Here is a 20275-nt window from a genome sequence, read left to right as displayed (position 1 = left end):
CGGTTTTTGAGAAGACATGCATGTGCAGACCAAGACTTTTTACACATTTAACAGCAATGAACTACCTTAGATGTGTTGCACAAGTAAGCTTGTGCAACACAGCTTCCTTAGACGTGACATAAACACATCTAAGGAAGCTGTGTTGCACAAAGAAAGTGGCTTACAGCAGTGGGGAATGGACCTAGAATAAGCAGGCCAGGAACAAACTGACCAAGAAGATCAGATTGGTGTGGAATGTTTGTTTCCATTTCTTTACCATAACTAAATAAGAAATAGATGAGTTGGGCAGTTTAGCGTGATTAATAATAAACTTAATCCTTAATTAAATCGATAGCTGGTTCTCTTAGGATTAGCTGTACTGTTGATTAATCTTAGTGTCAATTCTTAAGATTACTTGATGCATTTATGAGATTTGTTTTTAACTTTTAACTAATTTTTGCTGTAACTAATTTGAATAGTCAAAACCACCATTTCTTCATTTATTTAGTTAGTTTTGAAGTGTTTGTTGATCTGAAAAGCAGGTTTAGATCACATTTCTCCTACTTGTTGATGTGTGTGATAATAAATCATTAAATATGAAAACACAATGAGCACAGGAATCATTCATTGATGTACAAGTAACATATTTTTTTCATGCACTATGGATATTCAAAGAACAATCAAAACCTGTAGGTTTATTTGGTGACATTAATTACTTTCAACCTCAATTCGGTTGTGTGTGTTCTGAATAAATCATCTAAAAATTGCATCCTCAATTAAGTGAAATTGAAAATAAAGGTTTCAAGTTTGCTATTATTTGGTTTAGAATGAGTCACACCTGCTCTACGTGAAAACGTATGAATTTATCAATAAGACTCACATAAGTTTCTAATAAGTAGTCCTGTCAGCACCTTAACTTCATGTCTTGTTTGTTGCATTCCTATCTGTCCTCTATCTGCAGTCTGTCCATCATTCCACTCCAACAGATTCACTACAAGCATCATCTTGATGTGTTGCCACAACAACAGGTGCCACCCATCTTTTGCAACATGCATGACTCACTGGGATTTCTTCCTGAACACTTGTTTTTCCTGTGACAGTCCCTTATCCTTTCATCTTGTGTAAGTGGATTTGTGTATAGGGTTTATGTAATGCATGATAGGAGATACAGTGGAAATGTCTGTTATGTTTTGCATTATATGGTGTAATGTTTCCAGGTTTTTCATACTTTCCTGTAAAATCTTAAAAAAAGGTTTAACTGTAAGCACATAGATGACTTGAAAGAGTTGCCTATGTGTAACACCTTAAGATTTTTTCTTTCTCTAAATTCTTTCTTGGTAAATTTTAGAGAATCTTGAAGGTAAGAATGCAAAGATTTGAAACATGCAATTTTAAGCCAAACAAATGCACATACACTGAATGAAGACAACTGTATCTCAACTTATATATACTACATGTGATTGCTTGTTATTTATTTATTCAATTTTTATATCTAGTCATTTTGAACCATTCACTTTTTATTATTCACTTTTAGGTGTATATATTTTACAAACTTTGAATTTATCACCTAAGATGGAGTAGCTTTTGACAAATAAGTAATTTCACCTTGGGGAACAATAAATTCTATTCTCTTCTATTCTATTCTATTCTATTCTGTTATTAAGTCAGACTAGAGTTGCCCAGCTATGTTAGGATACTTAAAGTTATTTCCAGCTGCTAAATGCCAGAATTTTTAAAACTTTCTTTGAAGTCAAATTTACATAATATTTCCTTGGTATTTATTATCCGTTCTTACTGGCCAGAGCTATGTCCCTCCCAGGCAGTCTTCAGGTTTGATCTATTTGCCTCTACACTCAAAAGCACAGACTTTGTTTTCCTTCAGCCATTTTGTACCTGGAATTAGTGACTAACAAATTTAGGATCATTAATTTTGAATGCAGAAGTTCTAACTTTATGGCGGATGTTTCAAGATCTTACTTTAATATTTCTGGAGCGATACACCCCAATATGAAGATGCCATCCCAGCACTTTAAAGTTAGTACGGTATTCTCAGGGTTGCACATTTTCCCAGTTTTACTTCAAGTATGCCAAAAGTCAAATCAATTTTAGTTTCATCAGATCATAGGACATGTCTCCAGAAATTAAGGTCTTTCGCAAATTAAAACCTTGGATTTTGTGTTGCACCTGAGGTAATGTCTTCTTTCTCACTGACTGGTTTTTCAGCCCATATTGGAATCTAATTAACTCTGAATTTCTTACATGTCCTTTACAAATATGGTGGTGATATATTCCTGAACATAACCAAGGGCATGCTTCCAGAAGGTTTTGAAAGGTGACCACATGATGACCTCTGATAATCTGATGTTGATGGCTCATCCAAAATTGCAAACCAAAACTGAACTTTGTGAGTTTTGGGATAGGGTTTGTTTAAATGTGTCAATCTTTGCAAAAAATAAATAAATAAAAAAATAAAAAATAAAAGAAAGAAAGAAAGAAAGAAAGAAAGAAAAATAACTTAAAAATAAGAAAATGTAAAAAAAAAAAATAGTTGAAGCACCATTCACTTCCATTTTAAACTCACTATCGTAAATAGTATTCACCATATGTGATTGTTTGGTGTGGAAACAAAATTGTAGAGGTTTCTTCATCCCCCTTGCGGCGCCACTGGACATAAAATGGACTCAGGAGTTCTTAATGACAAACTAATTGCTTTTATTTGTTTCAGTGCTACAAAGCTTGTTGCGTGAAGATGGAAGCCCCTTGTGCCTCATGATCAAATGCATTGAATCAGCACAAGACATGTTCTGCTTGACAATACAACAATGGTTGTCGTCGCATGTGGGGGGCTACATAGCTACAACACTGAAGAAATATGCTTGTACATTGAAAAGGTAGGTCTCAGCCTTGTTGTCTGCTGTTTTTTAAATACACAATCCTCCTTAAACATTCTGTCCCTGAATAAAAAGTCTGTGAGTTTTTTTCTTTTATTATCTTTTTTTTCTGCTCTGCACAGTTTGTTAACATTTCTCTTGCTTCTGCACCTAATTTTATAGAAGAAAAATCACATTTTTGCGCTCATGGTCTGTGGAATTTGCACTTTATGATCTTCTTGAATGCACTTTGAAAGTCTTTGTTAAAATAGGCGTATATTATGGGGTTAAGGAGGGAGTTTGAGTAGCCCAGCCAGTTGATAACGGCACCCAGCCAGTCGGGCATGTAGCAGCTCTCCGCGCAGAAAGGCAGAACTAGCGCCACAATGAAAAACGGCAGCCAGCACACAATGAATGTTCCCATGATGATCCCCAGCGTCTTCACTGTTTTGCGTTCCCTGGAGAGCGCAAGCTTTCTCTTTGCTCCCGAGTTCCTCTCGTTCATGTTCTCATAACCATGAGAGGAGGACTGAGGGGTGTTAGGCAGAGGCAGGTGCGTCTTGGAGTTGCTGATGACTTCTATAATCTCCAGCGACTCGCCCTCCTCTCCGTGCTTCACAGCGCCGTTTACGCACGGGGAACTGGATTTGGACTCGTCGCAGCGCCTCCAGCCTTTTCCGCGCGTCTCTCCATTGCTTTTCTTGTGGAAGATTGCCGGAGACACGGCCAAACACTTGTCCGAAACTTTCGCCGTTTCGGTTTTCTTCACCGTTTTCCGAATCCGAAACCGAGCGGCCCTGAATATTCTGCCGTACAAGACTAGCATGAGGATGAGGGGGATGTAAAAAGCCCCGAAGGTGGAGTAGATGGTGTAGCCTGGATCCTGGCTGATCATGCATGCGTCTGGGTTCGCCCTGTCCTCGGCGCTCCTCCATCCTAACATGGGTGGGATGGAGATGGAGAATCCGATTAGCCAAGTTGCGGAAATCAGGAGCGCAGCTCGCTTTGGTGTTCGTTTATTTACATAATCAATGGGGTCTGTTATGGCCCAATACCTGTCCAAGGCGATTGCGCACAGATGCAGAATGGAGGATGTGCAGCACAACACATCCAGGGAGATGAATAAGTCACAGATCTCCTGCCCCAAAGTCCACTTATTTAGAACCTGGTAGAGGGCTGCCATAGGTAAAACCAACACCGACACCATCAGGTCTGTAACGGCCAAAGATCCAATCAGATAGTTTGCCACATTTTGGAGAGATCTCTCCAGGGCGATGGCTGCCACAACGCACGCGTTGCCAAATATGGAGCAGAGGATGAGGGCCCCCAGGAGCAGAGAGGTGATTATCTGGTAAGCAAGCACCAGATCGGGTTGAAGCCTAGACTCCGTGGCGTTGTTTCCCCCGATCCAGTCGGCGACCACGTCCATCCCTTCGGGGTAACCGCCGGTGGCATTGCTGGCGTTGCTGCTCGTTAGAAAATCCATGTCGTCGAACTCAGAGCGCAACTTTTCTACTGCAGCTGGCGATGTGTAAGCGTAAAAAAAATAAAATAAAATAAAAAATAAAAACAGAAGGCAGTCAGCTGCTTACACTGCTGCAGCTGCTGCTGCCGTGTGTTTTATGGTTTCCATCGGAGTTCCTGCTGTCGCTCTCAGGACGCATGACGCGGTGTTTGTGGGTATGCATGAGCGTGTGCATGCGTGCGCGCGTGTTTATGTGTTTGTGTGTGTTGGGGTCAGCCCGTGTGTGTGTGTGTGTGTGTGTGTCGGTGTGCGTGTGTGTGTGTGTGTGTATGTGCGTGAACAGCCAGGTGTGCACTGGTGCTGCGAATAAAATGAGCTTGGTGAGTCCGTGAATTCATTTATACCAACTGCTCTACGTACGTCAGACCGGGAGGAGTTCACCCTGGAGTTTTCTGCTGCTGCGCTTCCCAAATGCTTCACTTTTCGCTACTGACAGGAGAAGGACACACTGTCGTTTCCTTAGGTTTTATTTCAACTGTTATTATTATTATTATTATTATTATTATTATTATTATTATTATTATTATTATTATTATTATTATTATTATTATTATTATTATTAACAGGACTAGCACTTAAAAACTCACTTGCTTGTGAACTACAATCAACCTTATCCGGAAGTATCTTATTTTTGCTATAATCTATTATTTAATTAAACTGAAACAGATGTTTCTGTTTGTGTTTTTTTTTTTTTTTTTTTTTGTCAAAATGCTTCCAAAGGACAAGAAGTGCAAATTCAACGTGCGCAGACAGTGGAAATTGTAGTTCAGGACCAAGAACAGCTCCTTCTACAGGCCAGACAGGAACGATGCTGCCATCTGCTGTTCACTTTTTATCTTGCACCGACTGTTCTTCGGACATTTTCATTTTTGGGGGAATGGTTGGGCTCTCGATGGAGAGGATAGGCTGCTTCTTTTTTTTTATTATTTATTTATTAATTTAGTCGGAATGTTTTTGCTGTTTCTGCGAGCTGAATTTTATGTTCAGAGTGATTTTTACTTCCAAAATAAACCCACAGAACATTAGATTTGTTTCTGCCGTCTGTATAAGACGTTCCTGCAGTATCCAGTAATTAAACCATGTCTTCATGTAAATTAAGATAAAGTCATTTAAATTTTTTCTGTGTTTTATCGAGATTGTGTGTGACAGATCAACACAAAGTAGTGAATAACTGTAAAGTGGGACAAAACGGAAACATGGAATAGGAGCGAAATACATCATGAAGAGCATTTCACGGGTCAAGGAAATAATATTGGAGAAATTAAAATAGGATTTGTTTGTAGCACAATAAGTCAAGATGAATTGTCCCAATTAGGAAACTGACACTTCAGCCTGAACACATGATCCCTTTTGGATGTAGTGGTGGCAGCATCATGGCAAGAAGAAGCTTTCCGACAATAAGGTTGGATGGAAGTAAAACGAAGTCAAGCCGTGGAGAAAACAGATGCAGAATACTTAATACTGAGGGAGATGTTCACCATAAAGCAGGGCATATATTCTAAAAATACAACCAGAGCTAGAATGAATTGATTTGTTTCAAAGTTCTTTCCAGCGCTACAATATCTCAGTCACAGTCAAACTACTACAATGCAAAAAATAATGTCACTAAAGCTGGTTTTGAAAAGTATTGATTCAAAGTTCTGAATACATATACATGCCACTCATAAGAGATTATTTGTAAAAATTGTAAAACCGATTTTCCGTCCACTCATCTATCAAGAGCTACTTTTTGAGGGTCTATGACATACAATAATAATACTTGTACTAATAATAATGATGTTACTTTGAAATTTGTCGTCACTGTATCAAATAGTGAGTGAAAAGCTGATGCAGTGCTATTTACCTTTAGACAAAATGTGCCTCTGGCTTTTTCACCTCATTTTTGTCAGTCCTGTTGGTCCATAATGGTGAGTTTTCTATAGGTTGAGCAGCACTATAGTGAGGCTGCGAACAGAGCAACTATTGTAATGGGGCTCAGCATGAGGACTTTGTCTTTGTCAACAGTGTGGAATGCCCCAGGGGGCTCGGTGGGGTAGGACAGCCCAGACCAGAGAGCTGCACCGCTCATCTGCCCCGAGCTGGAACACTCTCTGTTTCTCTTAAATAAAATGCTTGAAAGTACGTGTAGAAGAAATGGGAAGCAGTAGGAAGAGTAAGTGATGTGTGAGAGAGGGTAAAAGCTGCTTAGTTGATTGAAGTTCCATCCAATGTGATCTGCTGAATACGGACGGGTTTTAAAGTCCACGATGAGCTCCCGCATGGGAGTGTCCGTCACTGGTGGCACTAGCAGAAACAGAGGAAATGAGAGTGAAGATCCGAGTGAAGGAAACGACAGCAATGAGGGTCACAATCAACGGATGAGGCCGACGACATCTTGGCTGAGTGATGCAGATCAAGCTGGACAGCATCTGGCAAAACCTGCCCTGTCCGGAAGAAAGGCACGCAGAAAGACCTGTCCTGAAGACAAACAAGGAAGAAGAGGGGACAGAAACCAAGAAAGGGATGAGAAGAGATGCTTCAGAGGTAAGGACAGAGGTCAAGAACTGTCTAGAAGGATGGAAACAGCATGTGCAGATCAAGTCCAAGATGAACCAAGGAGAGGAACCTCTCAAAGCTTTTCTAGTAGTAACTCTGAAATGCAGTTAAAAACCATTTTTGAAGCTGGGGATCCATCAGATCATTCAGAAAGACAACACAAAAGTTCTAGATCGCAAGCTATCAGCTTCACCCAAACTACAACTACCAATTTAAGATCTCAGTCTGGGCAGCCTGCTGTTCAAAGTCGATTTGCTCATCCGCCATCACAAGACCCTTTATCCAGAGATTTAGATCCATTCTGGGCAGAAGTGAGAACAGGGCGACCGTCGCAATACCATTCGAATCAGACGCAAATCTCAGAGTCAGAGGATGAAGAAGAGGAAGATGAGAACAAGGACGCCACTGAAGAAGAAGGCTGTGGCGTGATCGAAGTGACGGGTCGAGCCATGTATTCCACAGAGACACCACCTTGCATCGCTTCAGGAGAGAGGAGGATGAGTAAAAGAGAGAAGAACAGGATTGAAAGTCTGAGAAGGAGGCAGAGGAGGAGGGAGAGATGGAGACCAAGTCAGCAGCCGGAGAGCACACAGGTAAATCTCACTGTGGTTACAGCAATCATACCGCTTATATTAAATGTTCTCACTGTGAGGTTCTCATACCTTTTATGCTCTAAAAATGAATTACATTTTTTATTATTCAATTCAAATCAATTTCTTCTCTGCTGCTATCCATTTGATGTTACATTCACTCAACATAATTAATTTAGTACTTGTTCAACCTGAAAATAGGAGGTTACACAGAAGTTTGCATCAGTTTTCATGGGCCAGACACACTGACCAGTGAGGACATAGGAATGTCGCCAATGTTATGACTTCAAAATTGGAGGAATTGTTAAATTGCATATTATTGACAAAGCAAACTTTAACACATTATGCTGAAATCTTTATTAAGGCATTCCAGATTGCTCTACAGAGCCAGTTGAATGTGTGTGCATGCAGGATGAAAGCCTATGACCAAAACAAAGCAACGTCCGCGTGGGCATTTGTAGCACAAGATAGAAATTTTAACTTCTGTGCTTCTCTCCTTTCCACAATGTTTATATTTAGGGATTCACATGAAACTGTCTGTGTCCGTGTGTGTGACTGTGTAAGTTCAATTCAGCCAGACTCCCAACACTTGACAGCTCTGTCTGCACCTAGCTCATTTCAATAGCCATTGTGTTTGTGTGGTTTAAAGTGGGGTTACGTCTGAATTAGCTGCATGATGAGGCTCGGGCAGAGAGCCCTTCAAACCTGGCCAGACAAAAGAGCTGGTTCAGTTTTGATTGGTTGCTGCTGATCTGTAGTCACGCTGCCAGACTAAAATTATTCTAACTGTTGTTGCAGTGAAGGCTAACATGATTGGTGGAGTTGAGAAACTTGCAATACCAGTCACATAATTAATAGATCACATATAATGATATTGTTTCAGATGGTTTGGCACCCCAGGTGAGGATGATTTTAAAACAAGAGACTTAGAAGAGATTCATCTGGTATATTAGTGGCTGAATAACTTATATAAAAAATACATACTTTAGTTTGAGTATATCTATTGGGGTAAGAAGTTTTTTTTTTTTTTTTTTGTACAAAGATCAACATAGTCACATTTATTGGGATCCTTCCTTTTAATACTAATTTCCCAGCACATTTTTTTAACTGGCTCTTCAGCTTTTCCTGTAACATTTCACAAGGTTGGAGCAATCAGAGAGAAGAATCTTTGATCCTTCTTCTAGACTGTCAAGTCATCTCTTTTGTTCTTATCCATGCAGCTCAGTACAGGTCTTATATAGAACATAGGTTTAGGAAATCAGATTGTTTTGAAAGAGGCTTTTTAGTTTTTTTGTTTGTTTTTTTTATTAAAAGATATGTAATTAAAATGACCTGATTTAGAAAAACCTGTGAATTATTCCATGAACTTTCATGAGGTTGCTCAGGTTCTTTGCAAAAGAGACAGATCTACAGCATCACACATCCTTCACCACGTATTACAGTGAAAAACGTGGTGAAGTTGTCATGATGGCCTTTTCCATAAACTCTTTGTTTCATAGCTGACCCATGCAGTGTTTGTTGCCCAAAAAAGTCAACTTTAGGCTTTAGTTACTGATAAAAGAAGTGCAATGTTTTATTTCAAACATTCTGCCATGACTAAATACTAAATACTTGCAAGTGTCCACTACTTTATATTGTGTCACATAAATCCCAGTAAAATACATTGACGTTTGTTTTTCTACTTTTTCTACCTGAACTGTGGGTTTTGCTATAGAGGAAGCATACCACTGTCATATCCCTTAATTAATAATTCAATCTGATTCCTAAGTTTTATTTGTTCATGAATTTGTTTTATTAGTTGAGATAAATGTAATCAGATATCTGTTTTATTTGATTATGAACCAGCTGTGGCCAACAAAATGACACGGTGTCATACATCCTGTGTTGCCAGGGAAGAACCTCAGTGTCAGTGATTACTTAAGAGCTGTGTATGCTCAGCGTCCTCTCCTCTCTCGGTGTTAATGACACACCTTGAGAGGCAGAGATGCTGCTACAAGGAAGTCCCTGGAGCTCCCCCTGGGTGTGAAAGCAGTAATTACTGTGGAAACACCCTTAGGCTTTCTTAACACTGAAGCTCAAGGCACATCTCCCATGGGTCTGCAACTGACACATCTTTGTGCAAGAGGTGGAGGCCGAGGTAAATCCCTTTACACGAGGTCTAGCTGGGATTTGGAAATGGTAGACTCAGTGTGGACTCAGGGGCAATGACAGAACAACTGACAACTCAGTAGTTTAGGTTTGAATAATTTGACTGTGGAAAATATTTGGTGTGATGCAAGACACATGAACAAACACAGATGATGCAAGAAATATTAATCCAAAACTGCACTTACAGTCCCTTAAAATTTTTTTTTTATTTTTTTTTATTAAAACACTAAACACAATGTAGTTGTATATTGTAAATATTCAGCTTGTAGGTGAATTAATTCCGTAACAAAGTCTTGCAGCAATTACAGCTGCAAGTTTTATGGGTTATGCCACTATCAGCTTTGCAGATCTAGATATAGAAATGTTGTGACTATTCCTCTTTGCAAAATAGATGAATCTCATTCAAAATGGACGGGGAGCATCTGTGAACATCATTTCAAAGTCCTGCCATAGATTCTCAATTGTATATTTGTCTGTGATTTAACTTGGCCATTCTAACACATTAACATGCTTTTATTTTAACCATCGCCCTGCAGCTCTGGTTCTAAGTTTAATGTCATTGTCATTGGCACAATGTATAATGGGACTTTTCATGGCTTTCTTTCAACAACAGATTCCTTCTCGCAACTCTTTCTTTATTTCTGACCAGTCTGAAGTTTCCCTTGCTTTTCAAGATGTTTGAATACTATTACAAAGAATTCTATAAGTGATAAATTTACAGATTGATTAATTTAAATTGTGTGGTTTATTCTGGAATTAGATATCATTCCAGCATTTTTTTTCTGTTTTCTATGAACCAAGTTCAAATAAAAGCCAGTATTTATATCAAATAATTATCTCCCACAAATGTTCGTACTTTACAATAAGACGTAATAAAATGCAGATAAAGAGATAGTTCAGCTCCTTGAACTAACTCCTAAACACATGTCTACTCACACATATTATTATATGGCAAAGAAGATTAACACTCATCAAAAAGGGTGATAAAGAGAGAAAGACTTTCACAACCGTTTGGCAAAATATGGTGAAATATTTATCACCAGCTGGTGCAATATTGTCTTGCAGAGGGAATGTCTTGTGTGTTTGGAGTTACATATTTACTACAAGTGATTCCAAGTAAGGGACAAAGTTCAGAAAACAAAATAATTTCACAATTAATTCTCTATACCAGACGAAGCTGTGAAGTAAAATGTTTTGTCTCATTCCTGTTAGAACTGTGTCTGCAAAATTTGGACAATGCAACTAAGAGTGAATGTCAAAAATAAAGATCATTACAATAATCTAACTTTGAAGTGATTTCAACAGTAATAACTCACTGTATGTCATAATTAGAGAGAATGTATTTTTATTTTGTGGTAAGAAACTGCTCTATATGGCAAAGTTGAAATATTTCAAACTTTGAATGGTTTTCAAAAAAAAAAAAAGAAAAAAAAAAAAACTAAATTCCTTGCCTGGACCTGAAGATTAGAAGAATTTCAAAGAGATGCTTGAAGGATCAATGTCTGGGTTACTGTATGCCATGACCATGTTGCTTTAAATATGAGGCAAAAATAGTTCAGTAAAAAAAAAAAAAAAAACCCTGCAGTAATTCATTATAAAATGTTGTAGAAATGTATATTTTCTGTTAATATTGGTATTTAATTTCCATGCATAAAAAGCAGGACACAACGTGAAAACTATATCAATTCTGAAATACTTACACAGATTCACAATAGCAGCAAGTTTGCTTTCACACATAAAAAAGGTGTTTGCGTACATATCATGGGATACCGACTTAATTATCCAGAAACATTTATTTTTTTTACCGTCTCCTTTTATTTCAGAGTTCAACAGAGACCCCCACTACCACCAGCAGCTGCAGCAGCACTGAGGATGAAGAAACACTGAGCATGAGGGACAAAGAAGGTTTCATATGTGCCGTGTGCTTGGATGTGTACTTCAGTCCTTACATGTGTCACCCATGCAACCACATCTTCTGCGAGCCCTGTCTGAGGACACTTGCAAAGAACAACCCCACCAACACCCCCTGCCCTCTCTGCAGAACCATCATCACTCATGTCTTCTTCCAAAAGGGTGAGTCAGTAGTAAAAAAAACATCCATGTTTAAAGCAATAAGATTTGTAAGCATTATTTAATTTACCTGTGCATCAAAAGTAACGCGATCGAAATACGGCAATAAATATGTTGTGACTGAATTTTTAGTGGTTTGTTTGCTGTTAGTTATACAGATTAGTTCTCTGAGCTGCTGATTGTTCAGGGGGCCCAGCTGCACATGTCCTGCAGGGAGCAGGGTGGACCTTTTGTTCAGCTCACGCCAGATGAGTCACAGAGGCCGAGAGGACAAAATCAAACACAATCCAAACACTTTCATTTGATCCACTCCAGATATAAGAAGTGGTGTTCCTGTTTGGTAGGAAAATAACCCCTGTGATAGAGTGAAAACAGATGTATCAGGATTTATTTGTACTATGCTGTAATATTTTAATACACATTAATTTCATGCTATTCATACTTATTATTTTGTCTAACAGACAAACTCAGAACAATACATAATTGTGAAGTGAAAGGAAAATGATAAAAAAAAAAAAAACGTTCATTGTTTTTTCATTTGTTTTTATTTTATTTATTTTTTTTTTGGAAAATAAAAATCCGGAAAGTAAGACTTTATGCCCACTATCTTTGCTAATATACACTCTGAAGTTTTTGCCAACTTTTCTTTATGAATCTCTCCAATTCAAGTCACAATGATTTGTGAACTTATGGGTAGTTCACAAATCAGCTAATAGGGTTTCTTTATAAGTGGTCTTTATTCCTGACCAATTGGTTATGTTCTTTAAACATCATGACAATTCAATACTTTTGCATGACACTACACAGTGAAATTCATGGGTTATTTACTCATTAAGTGACTTCTGAGGGTAATTTGATTTTGTTTAAGGATATAAGACTGATGTCTCCAACCCTAGTCCTCAATGTCATTAAATGCAAGCCTACTCTAACAGACCTGAATCAAATGAATGGCTTGTTGCCAGGCCTTTGCCAAACTTAATGGCATGCTGAAAAAGAGGTAATTCAATAATTTGAATCAGCTGTGTTGGAGAATGAATGAATCTAAAACCTGCAGGACGTTAGAGCTTGATGACAACGACTCCGGTTATAAGGGTAAAAGGCTTTGAAAAGATATGCATGCTTCATTTTTATATTTTATTTGCTCTATGCTCTATCTTGTGCTGATCTATCACATAAAATCACAATAAAATTAATTTGCATTTGTGATTTCAATGTATTTTCTGTGATTTATGTGAAGGTTAGGGGTACACACACTGTTCCAAGGCACTGTGTGTATCCTGCTCGGCGACCAATGAAGTAGATGAAATTTCATGTGAACTAAATAAAGATTTCATCCTATATGATATGACTCTGACAAAAATATGAATAAGTAATGAACTTCATGATTCAGACTGGCCTACTTTTGGATATAAAGTATGAGTGGCATGGACAAGATGGCTGCTAGGACTGCAGAAACAAAAGCTCTTGTAAATGATAAGATGAGAAGGACTTGAGATTGTGTTGATTGTTTAAGTCAAGGTCACACTGAGGCCAGCGAGGCTAAAACTGTTTCTTTCCAACATGGTACACAAATCAGACTACAAAGAAATGAAGCTGTCTGTAAGATGATCACTTATTATATCATTATTGTGCATGTGTGTTTTTTTTTGTTGTTTTTTTTTAGAGCTGAACCAAACAGCAAAAACATTCTTCCCCAAGGAATACCTTTCCAGAAAGCAAAACTTTCAGAGGGCACCTTGCTCAAAGTGGCCTCTCCCAAGCTGCAGGAAACTCTTCCGCATCTTTCGAGGCAAGCTTTTTTTTTCTCATTTGTTTAACTAACTTTTATTAATAATTTGGAAAATGCCAACAACTTTCACACATGGATCAAATGTCGAAAACTTAACTGGCATAAATTATTATACAATACTTGCTAAAGTAGGTGTATATTTTTACTGGATACAAAATTCAGTCATGTAAATCACGTTGGTAGTGTTTTACAATAAGCTTACATGAATTTTGTTTCATAAACAAGGTTTCCAAAGGCAGACAACCCCAAGTGGGAGACGCCAGTTCCCCCATGGAGGAGGATTCCCACTCGACACCATCGACTTCGAGGATGACTCTAGAGGCTGGCGTTTCGACATGGACATGGTCATAATCTACATCTACTCCGTCAACTGGGTTATTGGATTTTTTATATTCTGCTTCCTTTGCTATTTATTCTTTCCTTCCTTTTGACAATCTTGCCAACTGTGACGGAACGACACAGAAATGCAGCACGCTGAAGACTGAAGAGGAGAAAGTTATTATTTAAAGACGCATCAAATGTATTTTGGAAGAAGGAAGACCTGAGCAATCAATTTTAGCGAGAAGCCAATGACTGAACTTCAAGTAGGTGCAAAAATAAGAACTTAAAAAGAGCAAATTGTGTAGATGAGACATTTTGAACGTAAATGTCTTGTATTCTGACTTCATCTGACCCGCACACAGGGAAGCAGAGCAAAGTTAATAAATCATTCAGGCTGCAGTGTTTATTTTTGACCTGATTCAGTTATTGTTTAGACCAAATTGGTAGTTGTAGTTGTTCAAAACTAAACATTGATTTCAATTAGAAAATACTTTAAAAATGCAACATAAATATTTTGTCCATATGTAAAACCTAATAAAGAAAAGTTTTTTTGTTAATTACCAAAGTTTTTTTTTGTTGTTCTTTTATTTTGGAGGCCTGAGGGATAGGAGGGAAAGTGCTATAACATATAGCACTGTCCGTATTAATTGGTGTAAGACGTTTTTATGTTTACCTTTTAATGTAGCAGCATATTTTCACAGTGCAAAATGAAGAAAAAATCTAACCTGAACACATATATTCAGTGAAGAAAAAATACAGTACATTAAGAAATTGCTGTTTTAACTAAATCAGAGTTGCCTTATGTATTATCACTCCTTCAGTTTCATAGAAAACAGAAATTATGCTTTTATTTTTCAAGTCGATCAAGAGTTCTTAAAACATTTAATTAGTAATCGATAATTCAGGATCCAAATGGAGTAAAAAATAAATTATTAAAACCTATCACTGCAGAACTGCAACAAAGATCTTGGGGTCATAAACTTTCAAATAACAACCATAAGACAGTTTCACCATGCCAACCAGTTGTTGGGACTGATGTCTGGGGAAAAAAAGTCCTACCATCATTAACATAAACATGCTGAGTTTGCTAAATGCAGCAGGAAATCTCATACGAATTTGCTGTGGTTTGATACAACCAAGATTTTAAAAAAGGAGAAAAGGTGTAAAAAGATGGAAAGACATCTAAAACCAATGCTTTGGAAAGCGGGTTAGAAGACATGGGATTATAGACTACTTGAAATGCAAAGACTTTTAAAATAAAAATAAAATGAATATTGTTCATAGGTTATTTTATTCGGATAGTTTTATGAAATATTTTTTTTGTAAATACCAAACTTTTTCACTTAAAGTATAATCACTCTTCCTTCATGTACATTCTAGTCTCCTGCTCTAGAAAAGCTGTGGGTTGAGCTGAAGAGTTGAGAGCAAAAGAGAGGATGTATTAGGATGATCTACAGAGGTTGCATGAAGACCAATAGTTAGAGATTCCTCCCTTTGTTAGTTCCAGACCATCAAAAATAACAGTTGTAAGGACTAAGTGCTGTTGTAAACTGGTTGTACTTAAATACAACAAATATATTCTAATGAGTTGGTATTTCATTTGGAAAATGTATTGTTTATTTATTCTATCAGTGTTGAGCTCTCACTGAAACCAGTTGAACATGATATAGATGCATGATACGTTAACAGCAGGTATGCACATGAGTAGGGTTAAGGTTTTTTTTAGCTATTGATAAATGAAGAATTGCATCAAATGTATCTTTTAGGATGTAAAATTAGATATGTGAACTGGAAATCTTGACTGCTTAGAGGTTTAACTTTCTGGTTGTGTTTTGACTTTGAATTCATGCATGTAATCTTTGCAGTAACACCAGAACTCTCAACGAGTTTAAATTAAAACATACTGTATTTAAAGAAGATCTATTTAGTATTTAAATGAATTAAGGAATTATGATCCATGACGTAAAGTTGCTTCATAAAGACTTTATATGATGCATCATTAGAGTTAAAAGCTCTTCAGAGTCCTCATCTTTAATAAAACACTTAAAAGGTAGTAGCCTGTATGAGCAATGTTTAAAATGAGCAGATGTCTATTAGTCAATTAATAAATTATGTCTGTATATTTTTAATTTATCATATTAAAATGGCAAGGTGTCAGGCTGTTTTGGAGTACGCAGACAGACATCTTTGTGTATTTTTACTAATGCAAATACATTTATCTGTATGACTGCAATTGCCTCATACTTGAGAAAGCATTGTACTCGTTGGCCTAATATATGATGTGTTTGCTCACCCGCTTCGGATGTTATCATCCTATAGAATGGCGATTATCAGTGGTTATCAGCCCCATTGAATGGCCTCATTTGGTCCCTGATCTGCCTGCTATCAGGCTCAGTAGGTTGTTATCAACCATTCATATCGGTGATCACAGCCGCTTGTCGCTTTTTTAAAATTTTTTTTTTACCTTTTTTTAAAAACCTTTATTTACAATTTATCTGCTAATTTGGACAGCATATTAAGAATTTACTAAAAATACAAAAGCCAAACGTATCGGTCATAAGATTTTAATTTGGTATTTAAAAATAACTCATTAAAATCTAAAACCGGAGTTTTTTTTCTTCTTTTTTTTAGCTTTTTTTAAAACCTATATTTTCAATCTGCCTTCTATTTCTTTGGATTTTTTTCCAATAATTCACTCAAAATAAATGCCAAAATGTAACAGTGATAAGACTTGGTTAATTTTATTTGATCTTTACAAGACCTGTTCTCTCAATACATGCCGTGTTTTTATCTTCCGCTCGTGCAAGTCATAAATTTCCGCTTTTATTAACAACAGGCACAAGGATATTTAACATGGTAGGATAAAATCAGCCTAACTGATACATCATTACATAATGATTGCAAATGTATATATATATATATATATATATATATATATATATATATATATATATATATATATATATATATATATATATATATATATATATATATATATATATATATATATATATATATATATATAACATTCAATAAAATTAAAAGGTACATTGTAGAGTTATGTAGTGTTATGAGTTGTCCAACCTCATAGCCTCCACTAGGTGGCTGTATGTACATCCGGAGTTGCTTGCAATCCATTAATAATGATAAGAAGAAGTTAGGGTTGGCCCTAATCCTATGTTTAATAAAAAATTTAAAAATTAAAATACGGACGGATTTGCTCATATGATTATATGAAAATATGTGTTTGTACCATTTGAAAATGTTTAATATTTGTATTAGTAGTAATAATAATAAATTACGGATTGCACCCGACAAAACATTAAAGAAGAAGAAGAAGCTTACGTCATCGGATGCGACACTTTCCACAGTTGGAGCTGGTGAGTAGCCCCTGAATCTGTCAAATAAAAATGTAGTAAAAAACCCAAAAGACCGAAAGTGTACGTTTATAAATCTGCTGATGGTAGTTGTATGAGTTAATGTTAGCGAGTCTGTGCCACAGCATGTGTTTGTACAGATTTAGACACGTTTTTAACCCTATTTGGTAGAAAAAATACGCGGGAAGCTCACTAAAGTAGCCTCTTAAAAGCCAGTCAGGTTCAAATGTAGCTGTCCTTCATACCTTTAATAACAATGTGCTAAAATTGTGTTTTTTTATTATTATTTTATGCTTCTCGGTGTTACAGTATCTCTGTCTTCCTTCTGTTCTCTCCCACTTTAGAACCATGCCTAAATATAAGAGCAGTGTCCGTTGTAGGACCAAAAAAATAAAAGTAACTCGGAAAACCATCGGTGCTCGGGCGAAATATTCCTACATTCCCTCACATGCAGGCTCATCTGACACCAACACTGTTTTTCCCTCATCCGATGATATTTGTACTGAAAACTCAAAGGAAGGGCAAAAAGGAAGGAGCTGAGCCTATGGGATACACTAAAAGATCAGGTCTTGGAAGAGTCTTTAGATGAGCAGAGCATAACAGAGCCGATGGGTTTGACGGAAGTGCTGTCAAGAGAACCGACTTCAGATAGTATGCATTTAAATAAATTAATGCATTATGGTTCTTTTATGTTGATTAAACGACATTTGTCAATAAATGACTTCTTTTTCTTTATTTAGATACTACGGATGTTTGCAACATCTGCCACTGTCTTTTCAGTGATGAGAAAAAAAATGCCGAGAAGAAGTGGCGTGAGTGGCGACGTTGCAACACATGTGAGCAGTGGTCACACCTGGCATGTGGCTTCAAGAAAAACTTGTGTCGTCATTGTCAGACTCCCAGAAGTTGAGCCTTGTTATGTCTTTCAGAGTGAAGGTGAAACATTAACATGTTTAACGTTGAAAAAATTGTCTTATTGTAACTACCTGGTTCTTTGCTGGAATAATGTGAGGGTGTCTCACTGTCCAAATCTGTATGTTCGAAGATACTGTCCTACATATGATATAAGTAGTTTTTGGCTTTTTAGAGTTCAAGGATCTCCATTGTGTAACATCTTCAGGTCTGTGAAATCATTCACTTCTGTTTGCAGCTAAAATGTAAAAGAAGCTTTTATTGGAGATGTGTTTGTGTTGTGCTATCTGTCATTAAACATGTTTTTTCAAAATGTATTATGCATCACTGGGACTGCAAAAAAGACACTTCTAATTTGGTCAGTATTTGTGACATCTGTTTATCAGAAAGCTGTCAATGTTAGCATTTCCTGTAGTTTGTCTTAAACAATTGATAAATGTACAATGCATCAATAAAAGCTTTTGTATGTATAGATATTCTGTCAAATGTGAGTGCTTTAAATAGTAAGAGAAACATTTGGGTATGAAACCAACACATCAGTGAGCATGTTAGCTGAACTCATTACTTTTGCACTTCAACAATTTCAACATGGTAGTACAGATAATACCCTTTAGCAAAAGAATGAGTAAGATCTGATAACCACTGATAATAGCCATTCTATGTGATGATAACATCCGAAGTGGGTGGTTTGCTTACTTATGTGGTGTCACAACTAAAACATTTCTATTTTTCTTTTGAAAGCCTTTCCTTTGAATTCACAACCATACAGCAACATGTCTGCAGAAAAGCCACTACTGTGTACACTGAAAGTAGTTCCTAATTGATTCAGTACATTTACGTTCTTCTTTTTGCGGTTTGGTTGTTTGTCCAAGAAGGACCAAACAACCACTGAAAGCCTGCAATAAATTGAGATGCATTAACAGGAAGCAAATGTTTGAGAGGATAATTTCCTTCTGTGAGAGAAGAAATTGACCCATATTGATCACTTTTACAAGTATGCATTAATGTAAAGCTTATATAATTTATTTTCTATATAGCCACTATCCATGTTTGGTGCAATGCTCAGTGTGTGGCTACTTTGATCATAAAAATATACGTGAAATAATATTATTTTAAGAGAGTTTGCTGTTTCAAGCCTGAACATCAAAGAAACAACAAAAAACACCCACATGTTTATTATTTAGCACTGATTGTTTTAAATGAATGTTTCAAATGTCTACTCTGTTTTTATTCAGAGGTTAACATTTCCATGTTGAAGAATCAATCAATCAATCAAATTTTATTTGTATAGCAAATTTCAGCTGCAAGGCATTTCAAGGTGCTTTACATAATTAAGAAACAAAATAAAAACAGCACGTGACATTAAATAAACAGTAAGAAAGAGAAAGAGATTTTGGAAAAAGAAAAATAAAGAAAAAGATTAAAAAAAGATAAAATCATACTTTTATTATGGAGTTTAAGTGCCTGCCGTCGCCAGACTCCACCGAAGAATGGAAAAATATGTTACAAATACTGATCTCAGAGTTCACAATAGGACATTTCCATACAAAAGTTAGTGATTGATTACTGCTGTTTGTAATAGTTCACAATTGCAATTCTAACAATTCCAGAATATTTTAGTTTCTTGAATAACTAATAGTAGTTAGTTCTTTAGCTTTTCCTTCAGCTTTTCATCCATGTCTTGAAAATCTTACATGCTTAAACTGGAGGCAACTGGACCTCTCTGGTTTCTAGAAGACATCACAATTCTCACACAAATAATTCAGTTCTAAACATGGGTTGGAACTATCAGGCACATAATTTATGGTCAGAACAGTTTCACTGTTCGAGAGCATCAAGATCAAAAGAGTCCCTGTGCCATACCCTCTATTCGATAACAGTTTTGGGTCATCGTCACTAGAGGATCCAAATGTGTCACCTAATGCTGCCAATGTGTGAATGGTTTTGGTCACATACTTTAAGGTGTGAATAGTGTTGAACTTAAAAAAAAAAAGTATGTTCGTTTAAGTGAGAAGAGATCAGAAAAATACTTCTCTCCATTGCGAATTTAATGAGGACTCAGGGCTTGGTAACTACAGGTCTCTCATCGTTCATCACCTAGTCACCTAGTTGCTGACGTATGAGGATTTGTTAGTTTCATTCTATGAAATCCACAGTGA

General features: G+C 36.8%; 2 protein-coding genes across 2 annotated transcripts; one reads left to right on the top strand and one right to left on the bottom strand.

Moving 5' to 3' along the window:
- Positions 1-1949: 1949 nt before the first annotated feature.
- Positions 1950-5917, bottom strand: htr1aa (5-hydroxytryptamine (serotonin) receptor 1A a). The gene has a single exon (XM_014982754.2). The coding sequence runs from the start codon at positions 4333-4335 to the stop codon at positions 3055-3057; it is 1281 nt and encodes a 426-aa protein (XP_014838240.1). The 5' UTR covers positions 4336-5917; the 3' UTR covers positions 1950-3054.
- A 371-nt stretch (positions 5918-6288) lies between these two features.
- Positions 6289-14698, top strand: rnf180a (ring finger protein 180a). Its single transcript, XM_014982753.2, has 4 exons — positions 6289-7502; positions 11471-11720; positions 13381-13506; positions 13732-14698. The coding sequence occupies exons 1-4, from the start codon at positions 6621-6623 to the stop codon at positions 13935-13937; spliced, it is 1464 nt and encodes a 487-aa protein (XP_014838239.2). The 5' UTR covers positions 6289-6620; the 3' UTR covers positions 13938-14698.
- Positions 14699-20275: the final 5577 nt, after the last annotated feature.

The sequence above is a fragment of the Poecilia mexicana genome, unplaced genomic scaffold (assembly GCF_051168715.1).
Source record: "Poecilia mexicana isolate PSO_F unplaced genomic scaffold, ASM5116871v1 scaffold_9, whole genome shotgun sequence".
Classification (NCBI taxonomy): domain Eukaryota; kingdom Metazoa; phylum Chordata; class Actinopteri; order Cyprinodontiformes; family Poeciliidae; genus Poecilia; species Poecilia mexicana.
This window is presented reverse-complemented; position numbering and strand designations above follow the sequence as displayed.

Bases quoted from the DNA above. Each gene is read 5' to 3' on its own strand.
- rnf180a (XM_014982753.2), top strand. From the start codon at position 6,621: ATGAGCTCCCGCATGGGAGTGTCCGTCACTGGTGGCACTAGCAGAAAC. The intron at 11,721-13,380 runs GTGAGTCAGTAG...GTTTTTTTTTAG, and splicing joins TCATGTCTTCTTCCAAAAGG to AGCTGAACCAAACAGCAAAA. The intron at 13,507-13,731 runs GCAAGCTTTTTT...TTCATAAACAAG, and splicing joins ACTCTTCCGCATCTTTCGAG to GTTTCCAAAGGCAGACAACC.
- htr1aa (XM_014982754.2), bottom strand. From the start codon at position 4,335: ATGGATTTTCTAACGAGCAGCAACGCCAGCAATGCCACCGGCGGTTAC.